Source organism: Oryx dammah, unplaced genomic scaffold (assembly GCF_014754425.2).
Source record: "Oryx dammah isolate SB20612 unplaced genomic scaffold, SCBI_Odam_1.1 HiC_scaffold_15, whole genome shotgun sequence".
Lineage (NCBI taxonomy): Eukaryota > Metazoa > Chordata > Mammalia > Artiodactyla > Bovidae > Oryx > Oryx dammah.
The window spans coordinates 26994677-27019698 of record NW_024070199.1 but is presented as its reverse complement, the minus strand read 5'-3'; the positions used below and the strand labels follow the sequence as shown (position 1 = coordinate 27019698).

The 25022-nt window shown below is 39.8% G+C and overlaps 1 protein-coding gene and 1 long non-coding RNA gene across 8 annotated transcripts in view; one reads left to right on the top strand and one right to left on the bottom strand.

Moving 5' to 3' along the window:
* The window catches only part of MSANTD2 (Myb/SANT DNA binding domain containing 2), a 30008-nt gene extending 5212 nt beyond the window's left edge, over positions 1 to 24796 (top strand). The window contains exons 1-5 of one of the 7 annotated variants that reach the window (XM_040255787.1): positions 3537 to 9476; positions 13407 to 13496; positions 17380 to 17479; positions 19180 to 19240; positions 23257 to 24796. In XM_040255787.1, the coding sequence (XP_040111721.1) occupies positions 17404 to 17479; positions 19180 to 19240; positions 23257 to 24109 (990 nt within the window). In that variant the 5' untranslated portion in view covers positions 3537 to 9476; positions 13407 to 13496; positions 17380 to 17403 and the 3' untranslated portion in view covers positions 24110 to 24796. Of the gene's footprint in view, positions 1 to 3536; positions 9477 to 10697; positions 13497 to 17223; positions 17480 to 19179; positions 19241 to 23256 lie in introns of those variants that run through there. The other 6 variants (XM_040255785.1, XM_040255786.1, XM_040255783.1 and 3 more) reach the window with 6 other exon arrangements.
* On the bottom strand, positions 13711 to 17226 carry LOC120874415. Its single transcript, XR_005723637.1, has 2 exons — positions 15078 to 17226; positions 13711 to 14052 (listed from the first exon to the last, which is right to left on the bottom strand). It is a non-coding gene; the product is annotated as an uncharacterized LOC120874415 (long non-coding RNA).
* Positions 24797 to 25022: the final 226 nt, after the last annotated feature.

Here is a 25022-nt window from a genome sequence, read left to right as displayed (position 1 = left end):
GTATCTGCTGCAGTTCAGGGCAAGAGCCACTAGCCAAAGGCTGTTAGGCTTTTGAATGTGGTTAGTGTGCTTGAGGAACTGAATTTTTAATTATGTTTCATTTTAATTAATTACATTTTAAATTATAAATAGCAACATGTGGCTAGTGGCTACTATAGTGAACAATATAGGTAAAAAGTTGTTAATCATAATATTAAAGAAGGCTTTATTTTATGAAAGGATTGTCTTGGCTACACCCTGAGACCTCCGAGGGGGCGGGAGTTGTGTTGGAAGTTCTTTCTTCGTGCCCTCCCTGTTGCTTTACCCCTGAGCAGGAGGAACCTTGACAAGTCAAGAGATATGGTTCGCCATTATAGGAAGAGGAACTTTTCCTGTAAGGAATGAAGTATTATAATCTCAGTTGACTGGGGCAAAACATATCTACACTGTCTAGTAGACTGTGCAATAGCTGCTGGCCACAGGCAGTAATTGAACACTTGAAAAGTGGCCAGTGTGACTGTGCCACTGGATTTTTAATCTCAATTTTAATTCATTTATATTTAACTAATACAACATTGTAAAGCAACTATAATCCAATAAAAATTAACTTAAAAAAATAAGTTAATTTAATGGCTGTTATATTGACCAGAACAGCTTTGGAATTATAGTGTTCAGACTTTTTTTGCTGGGTACTCCCAAAAGAGTTTTGAAATCCATGTGCTCTCTTGAATGTTTGGAAGCTGACATTACTATTTTTTCATCATGTTTTAAAATTTATGGGACATTAACAGGATATAAGACATATTAAATCTGGTATGAGTAAGATGAGATTGATGTAAAACTTACTGAATAATGTGCTCTGAATCTGAAAGAGTCACCCCAAATTCTTATCTATAGGTTTTATCAAATATATCAATGTTGATGATCCCACAATATTCCACTTACACTTAAAATAAACAATATGATTAACCTGTATTCCTTTGACTGTTCTAAATTCAGCAACCAAGCTTCATGCCTAAAAAATATATACAAGACTGAGAATGACAAGAGTCCCTAAGGTTTAAGGTGCCTTGATCAACCATTAAAGAAGGCATATAGGCACTACAATGAAAGACCCCTAATTTAGAACTTTGAGCATCTTTTCTGTTTTGTTCTTGGCTGATAGAGAGCTCCCAGGCCCTTGGAATTCCACTGCCTGGAGGAGCCATGAGAGATTGGAACTTAACTCTTGGCTAAAGGCCAGGCATCTGGGGAGGACTTGGAAATCTTACCCATTCCCTTTCATCACACTCTGACAGATGCATCACAGGTTTCTTTAAATACTGAGGTCTGAAATAAGGACTTTTTTTTTTCATTATTCATCAACAGATACGTGAGGGCTTTCTGTGGGAGGCCCTTGACATACAGCAGTGTATCATTTACCGTCCGAGTCTCCTTTCCAGGGAAGCAGGAGTCAGGATGCTAGAGCACCAGGTCCAGTATTGCGAGCATGGTCTATGGATTGTGTGGACATTAAGCTCCTGGTGCCATAGCCTGTTTAAAAGTCATGCCTTTCAGTTGGAGAACATTTGCTGTAGTGTGTGAGGGTATGCCCTAGACACCACTTGCGACTGGTGGGGGTGTCATCCAGGACCAGGTCAAAGGGTGGAGTCACTGGTTTTGGGACAACAGCAGATATACCAGTTCTAGAAATTTATGGTTCCATAAGTAACTTTTTTATAGTTTGAATTGCAGTTATATCCATTATATATCTCATTCCTTAATTTATATACTAGAAAGAAAACCAAAGCCGTGCATCTTTTTTGAACATACAAGAAGTGTGTTTTACCCTGTGGCCTAGCACTCACATGACATACATACATGTGCATAAATAGGTGATTGCATATGTGTAACCAAAGCACACTTCACAAAATAGTAATGCTTACAGTGATTTACAGTGTGTCCTGCACTGTTCTAAGCGGTTTACAAATACTAACTTAATTAACTCACGTAGTGATGCTATACTTACCTGTGCAACACAGTCTGGTTTGTTCTTTTCCACTTGAGCCCAGATCCTCCAGCCCCAGCGCCTCTTGAGTGCCATGGTCTTCAGCACCTGGCAGGCCTCTTTCTTCAGCCCCCTCCCCACATCCTCCTTCCCCTGCCCCCCCACCACAGTGCTTTTCAGCATTGCCGCCCCTTGCCCCCCCCCCGCCGGCCGTCTGTCCCTCATCTTTTCTCTACCCCAGCCACATTCTCATTTGTCTCCAGAAATTCCCTCACCTAAAAGAGGTGCAAAAAAACACCTGGGAGGGTGGGGGTGACCACACCCATTGGTACTGGGCAGTGGGCTTCCTCCTTGGGGACTGGCAGCTCAGGGTCACGTTGGTCCCCACGTGGGCCACACCGCGGAGATGGCAGGATGGAGGAGCTGGAGGGACTAGGGGAGGGGAGACAGGTTAAAAACTCCTATCAGGGGACCAACAGCTCACAGAACAGAGGTAGGGCCTGGAGTCTTTCTCCTGCAGGTCCCGCAGCTACAGTGACACTTTGCAGGAGGGCATGGGGTGGACCAGGGATGTTCTAGGGTTGTTGACATGACCTCACTGAGGTTCGCCAACACCTGGTGGGGGCAGCAATGCCTCCCCATCACCATGTGCCTGCTCTGTGCCCAGGCTCAGCTCGTCCCCCTCCCCAAACTGGGGGTCCTCAAATACCCCTTACCTGCACTGTCCCCTCTAACCTGTAGCGGCTCTCCATCCACCCTGTCTGCTTAGCCACCCTCTCACCGCCCCAGATCCTCTGCACCAGAACAGGTCCTGTTCCCCTGGATGGTTATCCCTTCATCTCCCGTGTGGGGTGTTGAGAAAGCTGCCCACAACTCATTAAAATTGATTACCAACCTGCTAATGGGCCAAAACCTGCAGGTAGATGGAAGAGGAATAGAAGAGAATGAGGTGACATTTAGTTTTTTCAGTCATTGTGCTACTTTAGACTCAAGGTATCAAAACTCCAGAAACATCATTCATTTGGGACAGGTCATGTCCCAGATATTCTCATGAAATGTTTTATTCTGTGTAGTTCTAGAGACCTAGAACTTATGGCTTGAGGGGAAGGTGGAAGAAGGTGGGAAATTAGTGGTAAGAAATCAGACTGGAGACAAACAAGAGGTCAGAGGATGGGCTAAGGAGTTTGGACTTTGTTCTAACTTATTAGAGAGTTTTCAGCTGGAGAGTGGCGTGGTTCCTCTTAGGTTCTCAAACTGACTGTCAGGTGGAAAATGAATTGGCAAGGCTAAGACTGAAAGTACTAAGGTCTTTTAGAGGCTCCTTGCAGAAACCTACACAGGAGGTGAAATAGTGGCAGTGAAAAGGGAGAGAACAGAGCACATTTTAGACGTAATCAAAAGTAGTGGAGCTGTTCTGGAGTATCTGAAATTTAGATTTGCTAGATCTTAACCTGGTTACACAACTCACTGTGTACTTCTCTACCTGTACACAGAGGATTGTAATTGCAGTCCTTAGAGGTCATCATAATACTTCATTGCTTAAGTTTTAAGCTTTAAGTTGGTTCTTTTTTTTTTTTTTAAAGCTGTGCTACGTGGCAGGGGGGTCTTAGTTCTCCCTACAGGGGGAGCGCAGAGTCCTAATCACTGGATCACCAAGGAATTCCCTAGGTTTGGTTCTCAAACCCAATGGAAGTGTTAGTCATTCAGTCATATCTGACTCTTTCGTGAGTCAATGGACTGTAGCCTGCCAGGCTCCTCTGTCTACAGGATTCTCCAGGCAAGACTGTTGGACTGGGTTGTCATTTCCTTCTTCAGGGGATCTTCCTGACCCAGGGATTGAACTCAGGTCTCCTGCATTGCAGGCAGATTCATTACTGTCTGAGACCCTAGGGGAGCCCAGAACCCAGTGAGATCCAGCTAAATAAAAAACTGCTTTAGGGCAGTCCTGTCTGTGTTATACAGACTCCCTTGGGTTCTGATCTGCTCCCCAGGCTTCTTAAGTGATGGTCCTGCCTTCTTTTTTCCTAACATTACCAGAGGGCAAGAACTAAAATCAGCTCTAAAATTTCAATGTAAATTTTCATGCATTCTCTCAGAAGTATGCTCATGTCACCCCACCCTGACACACACATACACTTTGGATGGTTGTATCTGTGTGGTGTTTGCAAAATTTTTTTTTTTTTTTTTAAGGGAGAAAAAACTTCTCTAGTTTCAAAAACGAATACCAGCACCATGTTTTAGATGGTTGATTGTTAGGATTGCCCATTGATTATTAGGTACTGTGTAATTTTATTTCTGTTGTGGGGTTTATGCAGTGTGTTCTGCCTGCTATTTACCATTGCAAAAACTTCCTTCAGTGTTGAAAATGAATGCTCAATGAATCTGTGCCTCCTATGCTACATATGTTACACATTATCTGGGGTTTGTAATCCGTGCAGAGTCTTCCCCACTATTGTTCTGAAGAATTGAAAAATGTCTGCATACTGGAATAAGGTGTATATTTAAATCTGTGTAATTCTTAACCTATTTGTAGTTGAGAGAGTCCTTGAGAGCCAATGGAAATACTTTTTTTCTTGGCACTAATCAAATGAGTGTTACTTTGTCACTTAGTGGGTGGGGTGTGATGTTATTTCCTAATAGAATACAGACCTGTGTTTATTCTGAGACATTTTAGGAATAACAGCCATCATCTTATTTTTATATATGTGTTCTTGGCTGTATTCATAAATTACATTTCTTGAGCTACCAAATAATAACTTCATTCATTATAAAGTGATGAAATAGAATGGAAGTTATTTACCTAGATTTGTTTTCTAGTAGCATTTTCTCAGCCTATGTAAGATGACTCTGTTGTAACAGCCTGAATTTTTGAAACTCACAATGTTGTTTCTCTACTATTTACCTTCAGATTAGTACATTTATCCAAATAAGTCAATTATGTTTGTACTTGATATTAATAAAACCAGAATAAAGTTCATACCTACCCAAACCTGCTCTTATCATTATTATTTAAAATTTACAAATACTTTTCTCTAAATGGATAGAGCTGCTTAATGATTTAGAAAAAGGAGTGTGTGATAGGCCAGAAAGTACCTTGATCTTATAACTCTCAACTGCCACATAACAATCTTACGGAGTTTTCGTCATTCACTCATCCCTTTAGCAAAAATATATTGAGCTGCTTCTGTGTGCCAAATATTTGATGGAGGTTCTAAGAATACGTCAAAGAATAAAACTGGGAAAAAAACACAAAAACAAATCCGCTTGCCTTCGAAGAGGTTATATTCCAGTAGAAAACAATATGAATATTTTAAATATGTTAATTCAAAACTATTAACACAATCAGAAAACCCCTCAAATAAGATATTCTTTTATATTAGCCTTATTGACCTTAGAAGGTTTGAGCTCTCAACCTTCCATTATGCATAGGAAATAGAAATTCATTTGCTTTGGCTTTATTAAGAATGATTTACATGATTTTTATATTGTGACTTCTTATTGTGATATGTCCAGTTGTCACTGAGTTTTGCCCCTCCAAGCAGCAAAGTGCCATGCTGCTGGTATTCATGCAGTCGTTAGATAATGAGCACATCTGTGCTGGTCCTGGTGGCACAGCCTTCAGGAGAAATACATAATGTTCCTTCTGTCTTGTATAAATCAGGAAATATGGTTAATAGTTGGATTTGAGAAATCAGAGTTTTGCCAGTTTTAGAACAGTATAAAATAATTTTTGACATAAGTTATATAAACCACATTACAAAACTAAGAGGAAAAAGCAAGGGAAACTGTTTAACTTCTTCACGATGGCATATCTACAAGTCCGTGAGATGTTATTTTTCAAGAAGTGGTGGTGAAGCTTATTTTAATTCCAGTAAAATTTCCATTGGAGAAGGAAGTGGCAGCCCACTCCAATTATTCTTGCCTGGAAAATCCCATGGACAGAGGAGCCTGGTGGGTTACAGTCCATGGGGTTGCAAAGAGTCGGACACGGCTGAGCACACAGGCAAAATTTCCATGCACCAAAGAAGAAATGAGAAATCTATATGCTTTTTGTTTTATTGAACTCCGCGAGAGTATATATAGGTCATTCATGCTTCTTACTTGATTCGTGCCTGCTTCCTGCTTCTTGCAAACAAGTTGCCCAGTGAGGCTAAGTCCTCACTCTGGGTGGGTAGCAAGGATTCCTTTCTTCTCCTTGTTTATATGTCACTGTGTTAGTCACCATATTCTTGCTCAGACTATAAACCTTTGAAAATGGCTAAATGATTAGCTTTTAGCCATAGAAGAATGAATATGAGTGAAAAGTTAGTTATGATGACACAGCCAGGTGTTGGTGAAACTTGAATAATGTATGGGCAATAACATATTCATTTAACAATGTTACCTAATATGTAACAAACCTAAATCTAGGTATTAACTCCTTTTATTAATACCTAAAGATTTCACATGTTGGCAAACAAAACTTGATACAACACTTTAAGTGCTAATAAAGAAGTGAGCATTCTTTTATATTGGGTGATGTTTAGCTGAAAGTTACTTGCTTTTCTAAACAAGGTTCTGACACTGATCGCTATAGTAAGGTTCTTCTGAGTTTGTTATTATCATGTGCTTAATGATAAAGCTTCACTGCTACTTTTTCTCTACTTGAACTAACCTTCACATAAGGCACCTTGATTTCCAGGTGGTGTGACTATTCTTGTTGTAATAATAACAAATATTTAACATTTACTGAGTACAAGCTACTAAGCAAACACTGTTTTAAATGCTCTACTTGAATTTTTTTTTATTTAATACAAATCTATGATGGAGGTAATGGCAACACACTCCAGTATTGCCTGGGAATTCCCATGGACAGAGAAGCCTGTCAGGATACAGTCCATGGGGTCACAAAGAGTTGGACACGACTGAGCAACTATCACTTTCACTTCATGATGGAGAGACTGTTACCAGCTCCACCTTACAGATAGAGAAATTGAGGTACAGAGTGATTTAATTTTTCTAATGTCATAGAGCTAGCAGGTGGTGAAGCTAGACTGTCTGACTCTCCACTTTTAACCACTTGATTATATTGCCCCATTGTGAATTATCAGTCCACCTTTATTAATAAATTTAACAATTGAAACAGTATTTTGGCAACAATGAAATCATAAATTCAGAAATGCCAAAATCACACAGCAACACACAGGTGGACCTCATAGGGCTCATATATGTTTCTTGTCATAGAAATGGAAACACAAATTTTAAAAATCCTTGCGGATAATTCATGGTGTCCTAAGATTATAAACATAATGAGAAACATTGATTTGAAAGTCCCAAGAATTTAAAACAAAGTGTTGAAACATAAATAAGACTTCCATTGTAGACAGCTCATTCAGGCCTTTATATGTGTGATGGTATTTATTGGACTACCAACTCTTCTTAAAGAAATTAAGTTTGAGGTTAAAGAAGGAGAAACATTTACAGGGTAGAATGAGTTTTTTGACAGTGAAAGTGGATAAGGATGTGCCTTACTGAAGGAGACCACAGAGTGAGCATTGCTTTATGCCTGCCCTTGTTCACCTAACGTGTGAATGATCGGGTGCTCTCCTCAGAGGTGAGGAGGGTGGGATGGACCGTTGCGTAATGCGTGATATAAATATACAAAAAGAGTATGCAGATGAAGAAAGCTCAAAATAGACTCAAGAAGTGAGAAATCAAAAGAGCGTAGGGAGTATAGCAGTAACCCAGGTAAATGTGGTCACTTCAGCTAAATATGAAAATGAGCTGTGAACTTCCTGGCAACTATGGCAAAAAGGTAACTACAGTGATTTTCTGTACTTTTCATTGCAGAAAGGAAGCACACAAGGTCCTCGTTCTAAAACCTAAGATGAATTTTCATTAAGGACTCTCTGATAGCAGCCTTGGATAAGCTCTTACCTTTCTCTTCGTTCTCTTTTCTGTTAAATAGGGCAGCATGACGTATCTTCTGTGTATATGTAATACACTGCCCGGATCCCTCCCCCGGGGAGTGAGACGCTGGCGCGTCCCCACCAGCTGCCTGAGTGGTGATGGCTTCAGGAATCCTCCTGAAGGAATCCTCCCAGGAATGTCTGGTTGTCCATGGCTAGGCTCCCTCTCCACTGGCAGCCTGGACTCAGTGACTGGTCAGCGCTGAAATTCAAAAGTCCAGCCGCCTTGCCTTAAGGGAGCTGTAAAGTATTACTCATATTCCATACTTCACTTTAGGATTAACCAAGACCTCTGCGGCAGCCGTGAGTTACTTCACCTCTCTCTTCCCCGTCCTGTGCTCACAAATGCTGTTCTGAAGAGCTCTCCGCTGTAAACGTCCTGCACAGCCTCAGTGTCTCTTTCCTGGAACCCTCTCTTTTAGCATCATTGTAAAAATTAGAAATAATAAATGTAACCTGCTGACCCCAACTCTCAGCACATGGTAGAAACAGAAAATGTTAGTTATGGTTTCCTTTCATTGCATGGGACATTGAGCCACCTATGGACAATGTCTGATTTTTGTAGAAGGTACAGACATTTTTTTCATACGGTAATTCCTTTTAGCAGTCCTCATAAAGGTAAGAATAAAATATAAAAATACTACCAATTGAGCTATAAAAAGTGTTACAGTAGATTTTCTGAGTTTGCAACAAGTTTCTCAGTAAGTTCAGGTTGTTCAAAGACAGGTGCACAAACTTAAAGCAGGCTTATTTTCAGATTTTTCATAGAAAGTTTATATGTCAAGATATGAAAATATATTATTTTCATGCATTTGGGACCTATAGCTTATACCCTATAAATGCAGAAAGAAAAAACCCTTTTGAAATAACTTAATATTTACCAGGTTTTAATAGTCAACTGAATCTTAACCTAATGCTTGTACCCAGGTATCTCTGGAGGATTTCTAATCTTACTGTTTAGGTAATTTTATCTTGATGTCCAAATTATTATTTTTTTTCACAACCAAATACCTAAAATTTACTAATGGGAAAAAAAAAACTATTGTAAGTTATCTTTGCGTCATAGATGGTAGTTTTCAGCAAGAAGATAACTGCAAAATTGAGAATCACATGGTCACCCTGTGAAACAGATCAAGTGGCCTTTTTCAGAGGGGAGCCTGGTCTGCTTGAATATTGGTCTCATGAATTGAAGAAAGTACCTCTGTGTTTGGGAAGCAGTACACTGTTGTAAGGATGATGCTCTGAGGATGTTCGGAACATGTGTACACATGTGCGTGTGTCATGCTTAACTTTTAGACACTGTTGATTATGGAGCTGTCAGCGTTTAATGCAGGATGTTTGTATGAGAGAGGACTTTAAAGATGAATGGCTCTCACCGCTATCCTAGAGAGATTTTAGATAATTCTCTTGAATGTGTTTTTTAGTTATCACATACTAATAAAAGCTACCATTTTAACATCATCCAAATACTACTTTTAGGTGGTGCCCTGGGATGTGAAGTACTGAGAAAAGATTCAACAAAGAGAGATGCTAATGTGGCAACGGCAGTGCTGATATAGGAGGTCAGATGAAAATAACCTCTCCTCCAAGTCAGTGCTTTTTGAAACAACTGATTTTTTTTCCCTTTCAAGTTGGGGGTGGGGTGGGGGAAGTTCTAGATACATGGTGTTATCTGACTGGGTTTGATGACTGCCTGCCTGCTGCCTACATCTGAAATAATTAAGTAGTTCAGTAAACTCTAGTTTGTTTGTTTTTTTTTACTTGTCTTAAATAGAGAAACCCTTGAGGATTCCATATCTAGAAAGACTCTTGTATCCCAAAGACTCCCTTAAACCTGACCATGCAGATAGTTATGGTTTATCTAGTATTGCGGCCAAGATGAGGTTTTGTATGAGTATCCGTATGGTTTATAGACAGTGTAGAGTTAAAAGCTTTATAGCCATATGAGTTTAGTTCCTTGAGCAATGGAAGATGTTTAATTTTGACAATTAATATTGTCCTCCTCAAGGGATTTTTATTTCTTACTCAGAATGGGTAAGACCCTCAGCTGCTAGTGTGGAGGAAGCTAGAAAGCATAGAATACTCACTGAGCAAGTTTCCTGAATGATTTGTTCTGTGCAAGAATTTCTCCTTCATAAAGACACACTGATCAGATATAGACACAAAAGTGAGTCACTGATGGCCAGGTTTGGGATGAAGTGCAGCTGATAGAACTCGATCCTGGACAGTTCCCCACAAAGACTGAGGCACTAGAGAGGTAAGAGCTCTTGCTTTCTGGTGGTCATTCTTGGGTTTGGCCCTGTTAAAATCCAGGAAGCAATCAAGTCTTTTTTTCCCTTTTGTATCTTTAACTGAACTACTGTCAAAGAATATTCTTCACTATTTAATTTGTAAGGCATAAGAAATAATAAAATTTGGACAGGGTTTACAGAGCTCTATTTGGCAGGCAATCCATCCTGCCCCACCCCCCACCCCCCATGCCCCACCAAAGAAAAGTGTAATAGGAATGGTAGATATTTTAAAATAGCCTTGCCCTCTGCAGTTAGTCCTCCTGTATTACAAAGAAATTAATTTGCTCTGCTAATTACAGCAGTATCTGTGTTGTATACTTTTTGCCACTCCTCTTTTCAAAAGGTTTTGACTCCTACCTACCTTGGATTTATTGACTTTAATACATTTAATGCATTGTATGTTTGTACAGTGAATTTCCCCATTTTCTTTGGTAAGAAGATTTTCATCTTCTTGCAAGTGATTTAATATTTTAAAATTACCTTAATTTGTTTAATAAACATATATTGAACAATCCTTACATGACAGGCACTATTCTGGGCTCCAGGAAACAGGGAACAAGGCAGACAGCCTTTGCCCCTTTGAGTTTACAATCTAGTGAAATAGCCTTTTGAGGATACAGTAACATTTTAGAGTGTCATTTGGTAATTTTTACATGCCAGATCCCTTCTGAAGGAACACTTGTCTTGGGGCCTTGGCTCCTCGTTTGTTAAATGAGGAGGTTGGACTAGATGATCTTGAGTTCTTTTCCATTCAAAACTTCTGTAATGTTTTGGAAGTTGGACCTGGTTTCCTCTCAGAGCCTTGGGCAGCCCCACCCTCTCTCTGTCAATCATTACATTACAGGCGATTTTACAGAAGAGGCACTTGCCAAGCGTAGTGACAGGGATAGGTAACGAATAGTATCAAGCACCACAAGAAAGTCAGATGAGTTAAGGACAAAGTTTGAGAACCATTGTTCTCAGTAATTAGGAAGGCATTGCGGATCATGATGGTTTCAGTGGAATAACAGATCAACTTTGATCCCATGGAGTTGAGGATTGAGTTCCTGTAGACATTGCCTATTCCTTGGAGTCCCTTTAGGCTATTAAAGTGGGGAGATGTTAAGGCTTAGCCCTTGTCCCCTAAGGAAGCCAGTCAAGACTTAACGTTCCTATACTTGTTTCTAGGTGTGTGAATTTCCCTGGTCTAAGTGATTGCCTTAGGTGATTTACCTAGAATCTCAATTGATAAGTTAATCAGATAATGAATGATCAAGTACTTTGTGCTAGGGCTGGAACAGATAACATAACTTATGAATCATTTATTACTGTTTCATTGCCACCACAGAAAAACATTTCTTTCCCAGTAGGTAGAAAAAAAGTGCTATATTTTTGTGAAGAGTAAGTTGATACCTTTGTATGCTTTTACCTATAGAAATTGTTTCTTTCAAGAAATGGGAATTTTGCTAATTTACCTCTTAAAGAAAATAGTAAGGCTGCTTTATCTAAATGAGTAGGATTCTGAGGAAGCTGGAGAAATTGTATTTGAATTGGCCCCAGTCTTCAGCCTCTCTTGTAAAACGTAAAACACAGACCAAGTCTACCTTATTTTAGGGTTTCTGACTAATATGTTATATATTCTTTTGTGGAAGAAAAAAACCCACGTGGCGTAGAGCAGAGTTTCTTAACCTAAGGTTCTTGTGTGAGCTCTTCAGGGAGTCCGTGTCCCCCTTGATATTGTATAGAACAGTTTTGTACAGGTATTCTTCTGAGGAGGGGATCCAGGACCCAAAAAAGCACCTCTGCTATAGAGAGGAACAGGGCATCTTGAGAATAAAGATTTCTCACTTGTCAGATCTTCTATAGTGCTAAGAACCGGGGAGTGTGAAACAAGTGCTGTTGTATTTTTTGGTTTTCTTTTGTTGGGGTGTTTGGTTGATTGCTTTGGTTTTAAATGACTTAGTTTGATTTGAAGGATTAGTTGATTGGCAAGTCAATTTGCCAAATTTTAACATACAGAAAACCTAATAAAATAGGTAGTGAAAATTACACTGACCTTAGATGGGTTTTGCTTTAACTGATTTCCTCATCATTAGTTACAACTCTGTCTATGTATACATACATATATATATAATATATAAATTTATGCTATATTCTTAATATTCCTTTTACTGTGTGCAGAAATGTTTTTATAGTTGTCTGCCATTTCAAGCTTCCCCCTACTGCCTTTGTGCTCACAGTAGGAAAATCAAACTAATTTAAGAAATTCTGAGTCTCTCTTAGAAATATTGAAATAAACTCAGTATTGTTCTGTTGCCTCAGTTAACTAAGAGCAACTAATTATAACACAGTAAAGCAGCAGCTTTAGTTTAAAAGATGATAGATCTGTTTCTTTTGCTTTACAGTACACATCAGCTTAGGCTGAACTATTGTTTTTAGCACTTTTTATGAACAATTGCTAGAGATTTGCACCTAGTGTCATTTCCACTACTGCTTGTGGAAATATAGTATGTGATATTTAAGACTTTGTTTCCAAATAAGCGTATCCTTATTTAATCATTTGGGTTAAAGAGTCTTAAATTTATCATATTAGTTGGCAGAGGGTTAAGATAAACTGTAAGCCATTTCTAGTATGGCTAATTTGACAACCACAATTGAAAATCTGTTTCACTGCTTGTTTTTTTCTTATAACATTGTTTCCTGCTGTTATAACTAAGCTGTCCTCCCTGCAATTTGACTATTTTTTCATCTGACATCTTAGACTGATCATGCCAGTGTTTTCTAAACAAAACATTATATGGCGATTTTGCCTTATCTCTATTCCTCCCTGTTATAGACCCTGTTCCAGTTATAGACAGTTCTGTTAGAACAGTGATTTTGTCATGGTGATGATTTTATGATTGTATGAAACGGGGCACATTTTGAAAAAATGATGGAGCTAGTAGCAGAATTAGGTGGCGTATGCCCATGTAATTTATTGAGCTTGCTTCCTGCTCTGCCATACCAGGGAGGAGTTCTATTCTGCCCCCTTCCTGATAGCCAAAGGGGAGTTGGAGGACACTGAAATAAAAAGAAGCCTTATTTTTTGACCCCCAGAGTAGCTTATATAATGTCAGGAAGGGCTTTGATGAAACCACTGGCCCTACTTAAAGATCTTATTTTCCAAGCCTTTCATTATTTTATTTGCCCTTTTCTGAACTCTGCAATTTCCCTCTCTTGTAGCTGGTTCGATGCCCAGAACTGAATGCTGTGTTCCAGCTGTGGCCTCACCGGTGCTGAATAGAGAGGAAGAGCCACCTCCATAGCTTACATGTGATTCCTCTGCTTATACAACCCAATACTGGATTTACTTACTTTGGCAAGATAGCTGCATCGTGCACTGTATTTAATGTTACATGTACTGTAACCCTGGGTCTTTCTCTGCATTGCTGCCGTTAAACCCCCAATCCTGCCAATCTTAAAGCTCCTGCCTTTGTTTACCTGCCCCGCTCCCCACCCGCCAGACTCCCCTTACATTCATCCACAATGAATGTCATCTTTTATTCTCTCATTTCCTCTCACTGTAATCTTAAACTTTGGCAAAACCTTCCCTCTGTCTATGAATTGTCAGTTGTCAGCCATCTGATTTTTCCTTCCTGCTTTGGTAATGGGACATCTCTTACTTCTCTCTGGTTCTTTTTCTTTTGTAGTCATTGAACACTTGGCACGGTGGATTTATCATGCATTCACTTGGCAGTTCTTCTGAATCAGATACCTTTGGATTTCTCTGATCTGACCACCTGGTCAAGTTGTTTTAGTTCTTCTATCCAGGTTTTCTTGATTTCTATCCATGTGACTTCACTCAGGATATAGTATTATCTCATAACTCCTGGGGGAGACAATAATAGAGATTTACCATGGACGTTTCTAACTGTGAATAGAATAGTCTTTAATAATTTTAAGCAAATTCTTTTCTCTCTGAGGCTTAATTTTTTGAAAAATGCTAGAGCCAAGTGACTCTAAATTTGTAAGATGGATGAGATAAAGGAAGAAAGGAAGGGAAACAAGGTTTCTGTGTAGAACAGGAAATGGTTCTCAAAGGGAGCTGAATTGAGGTTCTTGTTGGGCTTGGTACAGCTTTCCAAAATGGGAGGTAAGACTTCGTTTTTCCTTGATACCATAGCATTATCTAATTTTAAGATGTACAGTAGATGTTTAGTTGGTTTATTGAGGACTGTTGACACAGACATACAATCGCTTAATTTTGTGCTTTGGTTAATCATTTAGAGTGTGGAAAGTGTAACCTCTTCTGGTTTATTATGGATGATAAGAATTGGAAGGCCTCCACATGTCCTTTCTATCCATTTCTAAAGTCCCTCGAGCTTATCTAAATCCCAGTGTTGTTAGAGTAGCAGTCAAGCTGATGTTTCTTGCTGTGTTTTCTATCTCAGTTGACATGCTATTTAAACAGCCTCTGCTTGGATCTGTGTTCTTCACTGAACCTAGCAGCTACCTCTTTTGTGTATTTATGTCTCCAGAGAGTTGGAAATCTTTTTAACATTGTTTCAATACATCAAATTCCCATCTTATGGATCTAGATGTCACCAAACATTTTTCATTCAGACGCCTAATAGATATTTTACCTTTCAGCATGTTACACTACTAAGGTGTATTTCAAAATTACACTGCAAAGTAAGAGGTGACAGGATCTGTTAGACTTTTTTTTTTTGGATGGAATATAAAATATATCATCTGACTGTTCTTCCATATCTGGAACCCTTAAATACTGCTGGTTTCCTTATTCATACACAGAAGTGGTGAAATGTTAAGCTCTATTTGATGGTTTCAAAGAAAGTAAATCTTCTCTGTAGTTTCCCACCGAATGTAGTGTCAAAGATTGGTCGCTTTGCTCACGCCTTGGTCACTTCTAAGTGTGGCACATTCCTTCAGAGGAGTGTTAATTTCACTCCCTGACTTCCGAAATGACCCTCAGTGGCAGATCCATCAGGGTTCTTTGTGTGAGGAGCGCCGTGCTCCAGGCAGCCAGCAAGTAGTGAGCACTGAGTGGTGTGGTTTCCATCTCCATTTATGGCCTTGAAAGGGTGAGAGGGACAAGGCTGGGACTCTCCATTTACGGTCCTTGAAGGAGCTGAAAAGTGCGGTTGGGGTGTTCCTGGAGGCAGAAAGTAGACATTGTGAGATAAAAATAAATTGGCAGGAGATGTTTGCAATTCAAATTCCAGTCCCAGCAAGGAGGGCAGAGGGTGCTGGGTAATGGGGTATAGAAAGTCACGTGAAGTCAGCTGGAGGCATTTGTCCCCTCCCATTTGAAGAGTTGCCTATGACACATTTCCCAGGCTCATTTCCGATTTGTTCCAGAAAGTTATGTGTTATGTACTTGTGAATATCCTTTACAAAGAGGAAGAAGAAACACTTTTAAAGAGTGTATGATCGGAAACCTCACTTCTTTAAGGCATCCTTTCGGGCACCAAAAGAAATCTCCAGAAAGGGAGAGTGAGGCAGGTGCTTCTGCAGGGGGCAGGCTGGCTGGTTTCAGGATGGACGACTCTTAATCGCTGCTCTGTGTTGGAGGAAGATCATCATGTGTGCTTTGTGTTTATTAATCCCTTTGCCGTCTGGATTTCTGGCCTCAAGGGAGAGATCTGCAGTGTTTGACAGAGTGTCTTCCCGTAGTTTGTCAACTGAGATTTAACAGTACTCAACTTTTGAGGAGGCTCCATAAAGATTGTTCAGAGTTGTTTGATTTTGGCAAGAATAGGTGAGGTATTGGCTTATGGAAAGTCATCTCACATTCAGGAGAAATTTACAGTCTGGCTGATGTGTGTAAATTAAGTCTAAGGTAAGTTGGTTTGGCACAGTTGAGTTCAAAAGCATTTGGAGAAAAAGAGTCTTGTTTGCCGTGAAAATTCTCAAGAGTAAAAACCCAGTAAAGTAGAAAGGAGATTAGAAGGAACAAAAGGAGGCAGAGATGGGACAAAGAATGAATATAATTAAACTAAATTTGGAACTGAGGCGCAAGGCCTGGGACTAAATCCTTGATTTATCTTCTGAAATATCATGTAAGCTAGCATAAGATATACCATTAAGGAAACTGGGTTAATTATCAGAAATATGCATTAGAAGACCATGAAGCAAGTTGAAGGGTTGTGCAGGGTAATAAAATCATACAGGTTTTATCTGTGGACTTGCATAAGGATATGTTATGCGCTGTGTACAACGAAGCAGAAAAAAAAGTGAAATAACACCCTTCTATCTCACTTTCTGTGACCCCACCCCAAAGAAACGATGGGCTTCGTTTGTTGGTGTTGGGCTGGCAGTCTGAGTTGGTGGAATAGGCGAGTATTATCACCGGCTGATTGTTAGATGTTGGTATTAGTATCTTGTTGTTTCTTGATGATTGATGTTTGAGACTGAGCATCTGTAGCGTTATTGATTTGATCTCTTTTAAATTCGATTCTAGCAACTGCCCCAAAGAGTGAGTTAGTAAGGAGTATGGACTATGTAAGTAATTTGTTTCACTAGCTAATTCGTTTAGGCAATTGTTTTTACCCTATATTCCTTCTTAATCAAGAGTAAGGAAGGGTACATTCTTTGCTTTAGGAAATTCTTCTTTCTGTCCTCCTTCCCCTCACTTTTTCCAAATTCTGGGCACAACAGCAGCTCTTTCTTTTCTGTGGCAGGTGTGCATCCTATTGGCTGGCTGGTATTTCTTGTTTTCTTTTTTTTTTTCCTTATTCTTTTAAAATGGGGGTGGGGGTATAAAAATATGTGTATGGGATACATGCAATAATGTTGTAATGTTTCTTGTTGTTTAATGGATAATTAATTGCAAAATAATTGTTTGAATTATAACGTTTGAGTAAATGCTAAATTAGTCATTTTTTTTCTAATATAATAATGAATTTAAAATCTAGCATTCCTGTAACAATGTGTCTGTGTTTGTCTGTCCGTGTCTGTCTAATAGTAATTAATATCTGTGGTCCGTACCTGGAAGAGGAAGTTCAGCTTTAAAGGAATAACAAAAGACTTTGTGTCTTAGACCCTTCGCAGGTGTTACAGTCGGGTGAAAGAACATGGTGTTGGGAAAAGAAAGAGCAGTTACACATTTGAACAGTTGGAACAGGTGTTTGGTCAGGGAGGATGGGATGCTCAGCCCTGCCAGCCTGTACTTATTAACAGTAGTGGCTTGTACCAGGAGCTGGAGTCAGATGGCAGCACTATGGAGGAGTATTCACAGGAGGACTGGGGAAACCACAGTCAGGATCTCCACGGCTACCCCACAGATCAGGAATTGGGTAAGAAAGCCAGTGTCTGTGATACTTGCGGTGTGTATGTGTGTGTGTCTATACATATCTTCACTTGTGCTCAGGTGTTTCATATCTGTAACACCTTTTTTTTTTTACCATTCCCATTGGTAGCACAACACATAGAGCCAGTGTCTGTTTAGGGCAATTTGGGTATCCTTCAGTTAGCCTTAAACTGCCGGTTGGGGCTTGGTGCCTTGAGTTCCACAAAGTCCCTAAAGACACACAAGAATTCCTAATTCTGGGCTGCACAGGGAAGCTCAGTGACAGGCTATGCAGTTAAAAATATCCTGCACCTCTTTGTTCTAAGATGACTGCTAAGAGTATTGACTGCCGGCTCAACTGGTATAGATATAACTGTCATTGCCTTCTTTTATCCCCAAAACTTTCCCCCACCCGTTTGTAATTTGGCAAAGGTCCCTTTCCAGGCTTCAGTCTGAACCATAAATGAAGGAAAGCCTTGGTTTGAAAGGAGCTGTAATTGAACTTCATCAGGGATCATACTCCTTCTGACTTCATAAAGGCTCCCATCCCAACAATAGCTGGAATGATTTATTCACTATCTTTACATTAAAAATGGAAAATAGAACTCCTGGCCATGAAATGTAAATTTGTATGGACTAATTAAGAGGGTATATATATACATATATTTGTAGTTGGGTTGTTTTGTTTTTTGCAATAAATGTTCTGGTTTTAGTTTTCATAATTTGCCAGTACTAATCAAGTGTCTGCTGCAGGCTTTGTACATTCATAGCAAGTTGTGTAATGAGTGCTCACTTGTAAGTGAATGTTCTTACTCTCTAGTGAAGCACTCGGGCAGCCCCCAGGAAGGATAAGTAGAATTGGCTCTATAAATGTGCCTCCCCAGCTTAAGACAAAAGTCCACGGGCACTGTTTTACAGATCCTCCTATGACAAAGAAATGCTAATTCAAAAGAAAAAGGATTAAATACTAATATTGAGTTGGCCAAAACATGCATTTGGATTATTTAATAAAATGGTGTGGAAAACCTGAAAGAACTTTTTGACCAACCCACTATTTCTTTCAAATGCTGTTCCTAAAAAAAAAAATCTTAAATATGGAAAGAGAGAAGGAGCAAAGAAAGTAGTTATAAAACCATAAGACTGACACTATGTAAGAGAATTGATTACTGGAAGGAAAAAAGGGCAGATGCTAAGTGATCACTGCCTCTTAATTTCAAAACAGTTCTAAGGTCTAAATTACTTTGGCATCCTATAACTCTGATTTTGCTGGAGAGAGTTAAGCCACCCAAACCTTTGGGACAAAAATAACATGTAGAGCATATTGATCCTGATATTGGGCTGGGGGAGAATAATTGCTCTATAAAACCTACATAGAAAATCTAAATAAAACAGAATTATTTTCATTCTCATTCCTTTAAAAATCATGTTTGCCATGAAATTAAGCTTTAAGCTCCTAGCTAGAAATCCACTAGTGACCTTGAAGAACTTTATACTCATAGAGCTGGTTTCTGATCTTGTATATAAATGTATGCATCTCATTATATATGAGTTACATCTATAAATCTGGCATTGGTCCGTGTTTGACACTAGAATTAAGTTCTCGCGTTGGAAAGTATGGAACAAACAGTAAACTTACAGCTACTCATCTACATAAATACATGTCACCACTTAGGAAAATATAATGTTTCCAAAACCTCTGTTTTTCAGATGAAATACCTGTCACAAAGAGAACATTAAAAATAAAACAAGAGTCTTCTGAAGAAGCACAGTAAGTAGATGCTCCCCCTTTCTAAAAAGTGTCAATACCTAAGTTTAATGACAAAAGTCTCGCTGTAATTAGACGTGCTATGAAAGTTAGGGGTTTCTCTGGTGGCTCAGACAGTAAAGAACCTGCCATGCCACTGAGGGAGCATGTCTCGTTGTTCTTCATCTTCTTAGCCTAAGTTTTCCAGTGGTTAATGCAAAAATGCTGAGAATTTTGTATAAGACAAGAAAAAATAGATATATGAAAATAAGTGTGTGTGTGGTATTTGTGTGGATATGGCATTTGGATGTTTAAATATGATACAGAGATGAAGTACAGGGCCCAGAGATTGTCTAGGGTTAAGTGAAATGATAGGAGGGCCAGAGGAACACTTAAATTATAGCTGTCCCCAACCTTTTTGGCACCAGGGACCAGTTTTGTGGAAGACAGTTTTTCCACGGACCAGGATGTACGGGATGGTTTTGGGATGATTCAAGCATATTACATTTATTGTGCACTTTATTTCTAATATTATTACATCAGCTCCACCTCACATCATCAGGCATTAGCTCCCAGAAGTTAGGGACCCCACGTTATAATATTCCAGTTTGGGAATCAAAAAGTAAATTCTTAGAAACTACAGGGTAGGCCAACTAATGTAACTGGAGATGAACTCAAGCTTCACAGAATTGGTGTCACCAGTCTCAGACCCCCCTGAACTTTTCCTAGTTGGAACTTAGCAGAAATACAGCAGACAGTTCTCAGGAACTGTTTAAATAGCTGGGTCTAGTTCTTGCTGTGTTCCACAGCTGTTAAAAACTGGTCTGAGGCTTAAGCCCAGGGAACTTCCAGGCTGAGATCAGATCAGTGGGCAGGAAACTGGCAGACTCTGCGGAAATGTCCAGCATGGCTGTTTCTCCAGGATTCAGCCCATAGGGTGAGTGGGTCCTAAGAGGCGACTCGTTTCCCAGTGTACCAGTTTCCTAAGAACTGTTCCTTATTGCTGACTTAGGGCTGTGACAGTGCCAAATATGACAGCTTCATTTGGGCACTGGATTTTTTCACTCTTAAGTTCAGGTGGAATTCACCTGAACTAACTGATACATTCTTTTACACCAGTCAATTATACCATCCTTCACCCATGAAGAAGAGTCATCACTTATTTATCAAATACCTACTGTATGTCAGGCATTGGGATACGGCAGTGAACAGAACAGACAAAAGTCTCTGGCCTCCATCCCACCTCCTTAGTCCAGTCTTCGTTGAGATCAGTACAGTATTTTAAGAGAGGACAAGGAAGAATGGTAGCGTTGAACAGTGATTTCTTCTTTACAGCATCGACCCATGCAGAAACATGGTCCTATATCTTAGCCTCACAGATCCCACATCCTCAACATTAGCAAAGTGGCCGAGGGCCTTTGTGCACTCTGAGAAGAGGACAGTCCCCAGAAATGCAGTGATTTCATCTGCATGGCCACCAAAGTACTTGAGTAGCTTTCTAGACAAACTGAAGTACAGAGGGTGAGTCCAGGACAGTTACTGGACCAAGAAAACTGATAACAAAACATTCACTCTTTGTCATCTTGGAAAGAAAGTAAAGGAAAGTAAGAGAGAATGGCTATGTGGAAGATCCCCTAGTTTGTTCCAAAAGCTGTTCTAGAAGATTCGAGAGTTTAAGAGGAAAGTGTACAGTCTGTCTTCTGCCAAGAAGCTGTCATAAACCACCATTACCCCCTCTTTTCTTGCCTGTGTTTGATTATATGTGAATGTGGTAGTTGAGTATTTTTGTGATTGATGTAGAGTGTGATTATTTGCTGCCAAGTTACCGTTTAACAAACTTCAGTCTTCCGATATCAGAGTTGTGCCCTGAGAAACAAATATCCTCATATCTATATAAGTCATTATGAAGTGTCAGTTGGAATTACTTGAATTGAGCAGCATTTGAAACAAGAATTTCTCTGCACTTTGTCTTATTCTGTTAACTGTCCAAATCAAAATTGAAATAATTTTCATGCTTTTGCTTCCCTTTATAAAAAGACATTTTAGGATGATCTCAATTCATTATCTGGAATTTTTCTGTCTTAAAATGGAAGCTTAGTAATGGGACTTTTCCATCTGAATTTTCAGATCTTAATCCTGTGCTAAACTCTTCTTTTAAATTTGGGAGTAGTAATGTATTTTAGACAAATAGAGGAAAATATCCTTTTTTCATGTTTGTGAATCAGATCAGTTCAGTCACTCAGTCGTGTCCAACTCTTTGCGATCCCCACGGACTGCAGCACACCAGGCTTCCCTGTCCATCACCAGCTCCCGGAGCTTACTCAAACTCATGTCCATTGCGTCGGTGATGCCATCCAACCATCTCATCCTCTGTCATCCCCTTCTCCTCCTCCCTTCAATCTTTCCCAGCATCAGGGTCTTTTCCGATGAGCTGGTTCTTCATGTCAGGTGGCCAAAGTATTGGAGTTTCAGCTTCAGCATCAGTCCTTCCAGTGAACACCCAGGACTGATCTTTAGGATGGACTGGTTGGATCTCCTTGCAGTCCAAGGGACTCTCAAGAGTCTTCTCCAACACCACAGTTCAAAAGCATCAATTCTTCAGTGCTTAGCTTTCTTTATAGTCCAACTCTAACATCCATACGTGACTGCTGGAAAAACCATAGCTTTGACTAGATGGACCTTTGTTGGTAATGTAATGTCTCTGCTGTTTAATATGCTGTCTAGGTTGGTCATAGCTTTTCTTTCAAGGAGCAAGCGTCTTTTAATTTCATGGCTGCAGTCACCGTCTGCAGTGATTTTGGAGACCAAAAAAATAAAGTCTGTCACTGTTTCCATTGTTTCCCCATCTATTTGCCATGAAGTGATGGGACCAGATGCCATGATCTTAGTTTTCTGAATGTTGAGTTTTAAGCCAACTTTTTCACTCTCCTCTTTCACTTTCATCAAGAGGCTCTTTAGTTCTTCTTTACTTTCTGCCATAAGGGTGGTGTCATCTGCATATCTGAGGTTATTGATATTTCTCCCGGAAGTCTTAATTCCAGCTTGTGCTTCATCCAGCCTGGCATTTCTCATGATGTACTCTGCATATAAGTTAGATAAGCAGGGTGACAATATGCAGCCTTGACGTACTCCTTTTCCTATTTGGAACCAGTGTGTTGTTCCATGCCCAGTTCTAACTGTTGCTTCTTGACCTGCATACAGATTTCTCAGGCAGCAGCTCAGGTGGTCTGGTGTTCCCATCCCTTGAAGAATTTTCTACAGTTTGTTGTGATGCACACAGTCAAAGGCTTTGGCATAGTTAATAATGCAAATGTAGATGTTTTTCTGGAACTCTCTTGCTTTTTTGATGATCCAGTGGATGTTGGCAATTTGATCTCTGGTTCCTCTGGCTTTTCTAAATCCAGCTTGAACATCTGGAAATACACGGTTCACATACTGCTGAAGCCTGGTTTGGAAAATTCAGATCAATAGTCGTGATCAATTTCATGTTTTCCTATGGCCAGCATGTATGGGTCAGACTTCCTTAACTTCCAGAATTTCCGAGTTAGAAATTAATCTGTTCATTCTTTTAAGTGATTCTGTTTACCTTTCTGAATACAGCATTCTTCACCTACTTTTGATAGGTCCGAAGGCCATCATATGCATTATTATATACACACACATTATTCTTGAGTTTCTGAAATCCTAGGGTCTTATGTGTCAATAGTTACTAAGTGTAATACAACTAGACTATAGAATAATGGAAGCAGTTTATCACTAGTTCTAGAAACTTCATCGGGGTAAGCATGTCTCAGATTTTAATACTATGATTATCTGGACCTGCACAGTCCAATATGGTAGCCACTAGCCATCTGTGGCTATTTAAATGTAATTTTTAGCTAATTAAGAACTTAATACCTCACTCACAGTAGCCACATTTCCATGCAATGGCTAACATACTGGACAGCACAGATATAGAACATTTCCACCACTGCAGAAAGTTCTGTTGGACAGTGCTCATCTAGACACCTGAGGAATCTGACTTTTATCTCTCTTTCTAGGAAAAGAGACATCATGCAGAATATTGTACAAATTTTGGAATCAGTACAGTTGAAATGGGAACTGTTTCAGAGCTGGACAGACTTTTCAAGGCTTCACCTTTCTAATAAACTGGCCATTTTTGGAATCGGTTACAACACCCGTTGGAAAGAGGACATCCGTTACCATTACGCTGAGATCAGCTCCCAGGTGCCCCTTGGCAAGCGACTCCGGGAGTACTTCAATTCTGAGAAGCCCGAGGGCCGGATCATCATGACCCGAGTGCAGAAAATGAACTGGAAGAATGTATACTACAAATTTCTGGAGATCACTATCAGCGAAGCTAGGTGCCTGGAGCTGCACATGGAAATTGACTGGATCCCCATCGCCCACTCCAAACCAACTGGTGGGAATGTGGTTCAGTATTTATTGCCAGGAGGCATTCCCAAAAGCCCGGGTCTCTATGCCATTGGCTACGAGGAGTGTATTGAGAGGCCTCCCTCCCCCCATGTGGAGCGACGTACCTTGGACCCCGGAAAGGAGGGCCGGGTTGACTTGGAAACCCTTTCAGCACAAGCCTCACTGCAGGTGGAGATAGAACCCACTCGAATTATCTATTGCTACCTCGGAATCGCTGAGGTCAGGACTCTGCAGCAATGCTTGTTTTTACATTTCCAAGCAAATACCAAAACCTTCAGCAAGGATTGGGTTGGTATAAATGGGTTTTTGTCTCAGAACTGTATTGTGGATCCCGGTGTGTCCCCCAAATCCATCTACATCAAATTTGTAGAAGTTGAGAGGGATTTTCTTTCTGCTGGCTCGTTAGTTGAGTGCCTGGAAAAAGCCATCGGGTACCCCTTAAAATATAACAACTGAATGTCATCCTTCATAAGGATCTGGGCTCTTACCTCTCTCTTCTCTACCCCTGTCCCATGACCCAGACTGTCCCTCATCCAGATGCTGCCATTGACTCTTCATGGAAACTCTTTCCACGATCGGGCCAGTACAACTAAGAAACCATAGTAGACCCTGGGCAGAGAACACAGACCTCACCTGAAAAATGCTCATTTTGAGCAAACAAGCTACACAGCAGACTTGCGTGGTGGGTCAGCTGTTTCTTTTTTAAAAACAACAAAAAAACAATTTTTAAATGAATTTTAGAGCCCTAATGTAAACAAATGTAGGTACATTCCATATTGGACAAAACTTATACTTTGAGTTTCATATGAAATTGAAAAATTGTATTTTTTTCACGATGTTTCATTTTTACACATCTCTATGTCTCTATATAAGTATTATTTACAACCTTGAATAAATAAGCAATAGATAATGGCAAGTAAAATCTTGAGTCACAGTGAATAAGACTGTTTTTCAATATTACCTTTTAGCTACTATTGTATATAATTTAGAGTTTCACTTTTTTTCACCAACCAAGTGTTTTGCTATTCCCAATCAGTGTTGCCTGCAAAGCCCTCTGTTTCTGTGATGTACCAACTTTTGGTTGTGTTACCATTTAAAACTTAAAAAAAAAAAAAAAAAAATTAAAGGAATTCCTGGCCTCTTGGCGTTGTAGTAGTGGAGCTTTTTGTAGCGGAGTGTGGTCTCACTGGCAGTGGGACTGTTCTCTGACTTTACTGCAAGGGATGAACAAAACAGAGCAGGGTAGTAGCTTCACTTCTTTACTCATCTTCACTCTCTACACCCCACTGGCCAATGTCATTATCCGTTTTCAGAGCCCCAAAGGTCACTGGGACATTTCATTTTGTGCTACTTTTTAAAAAGCTACAAA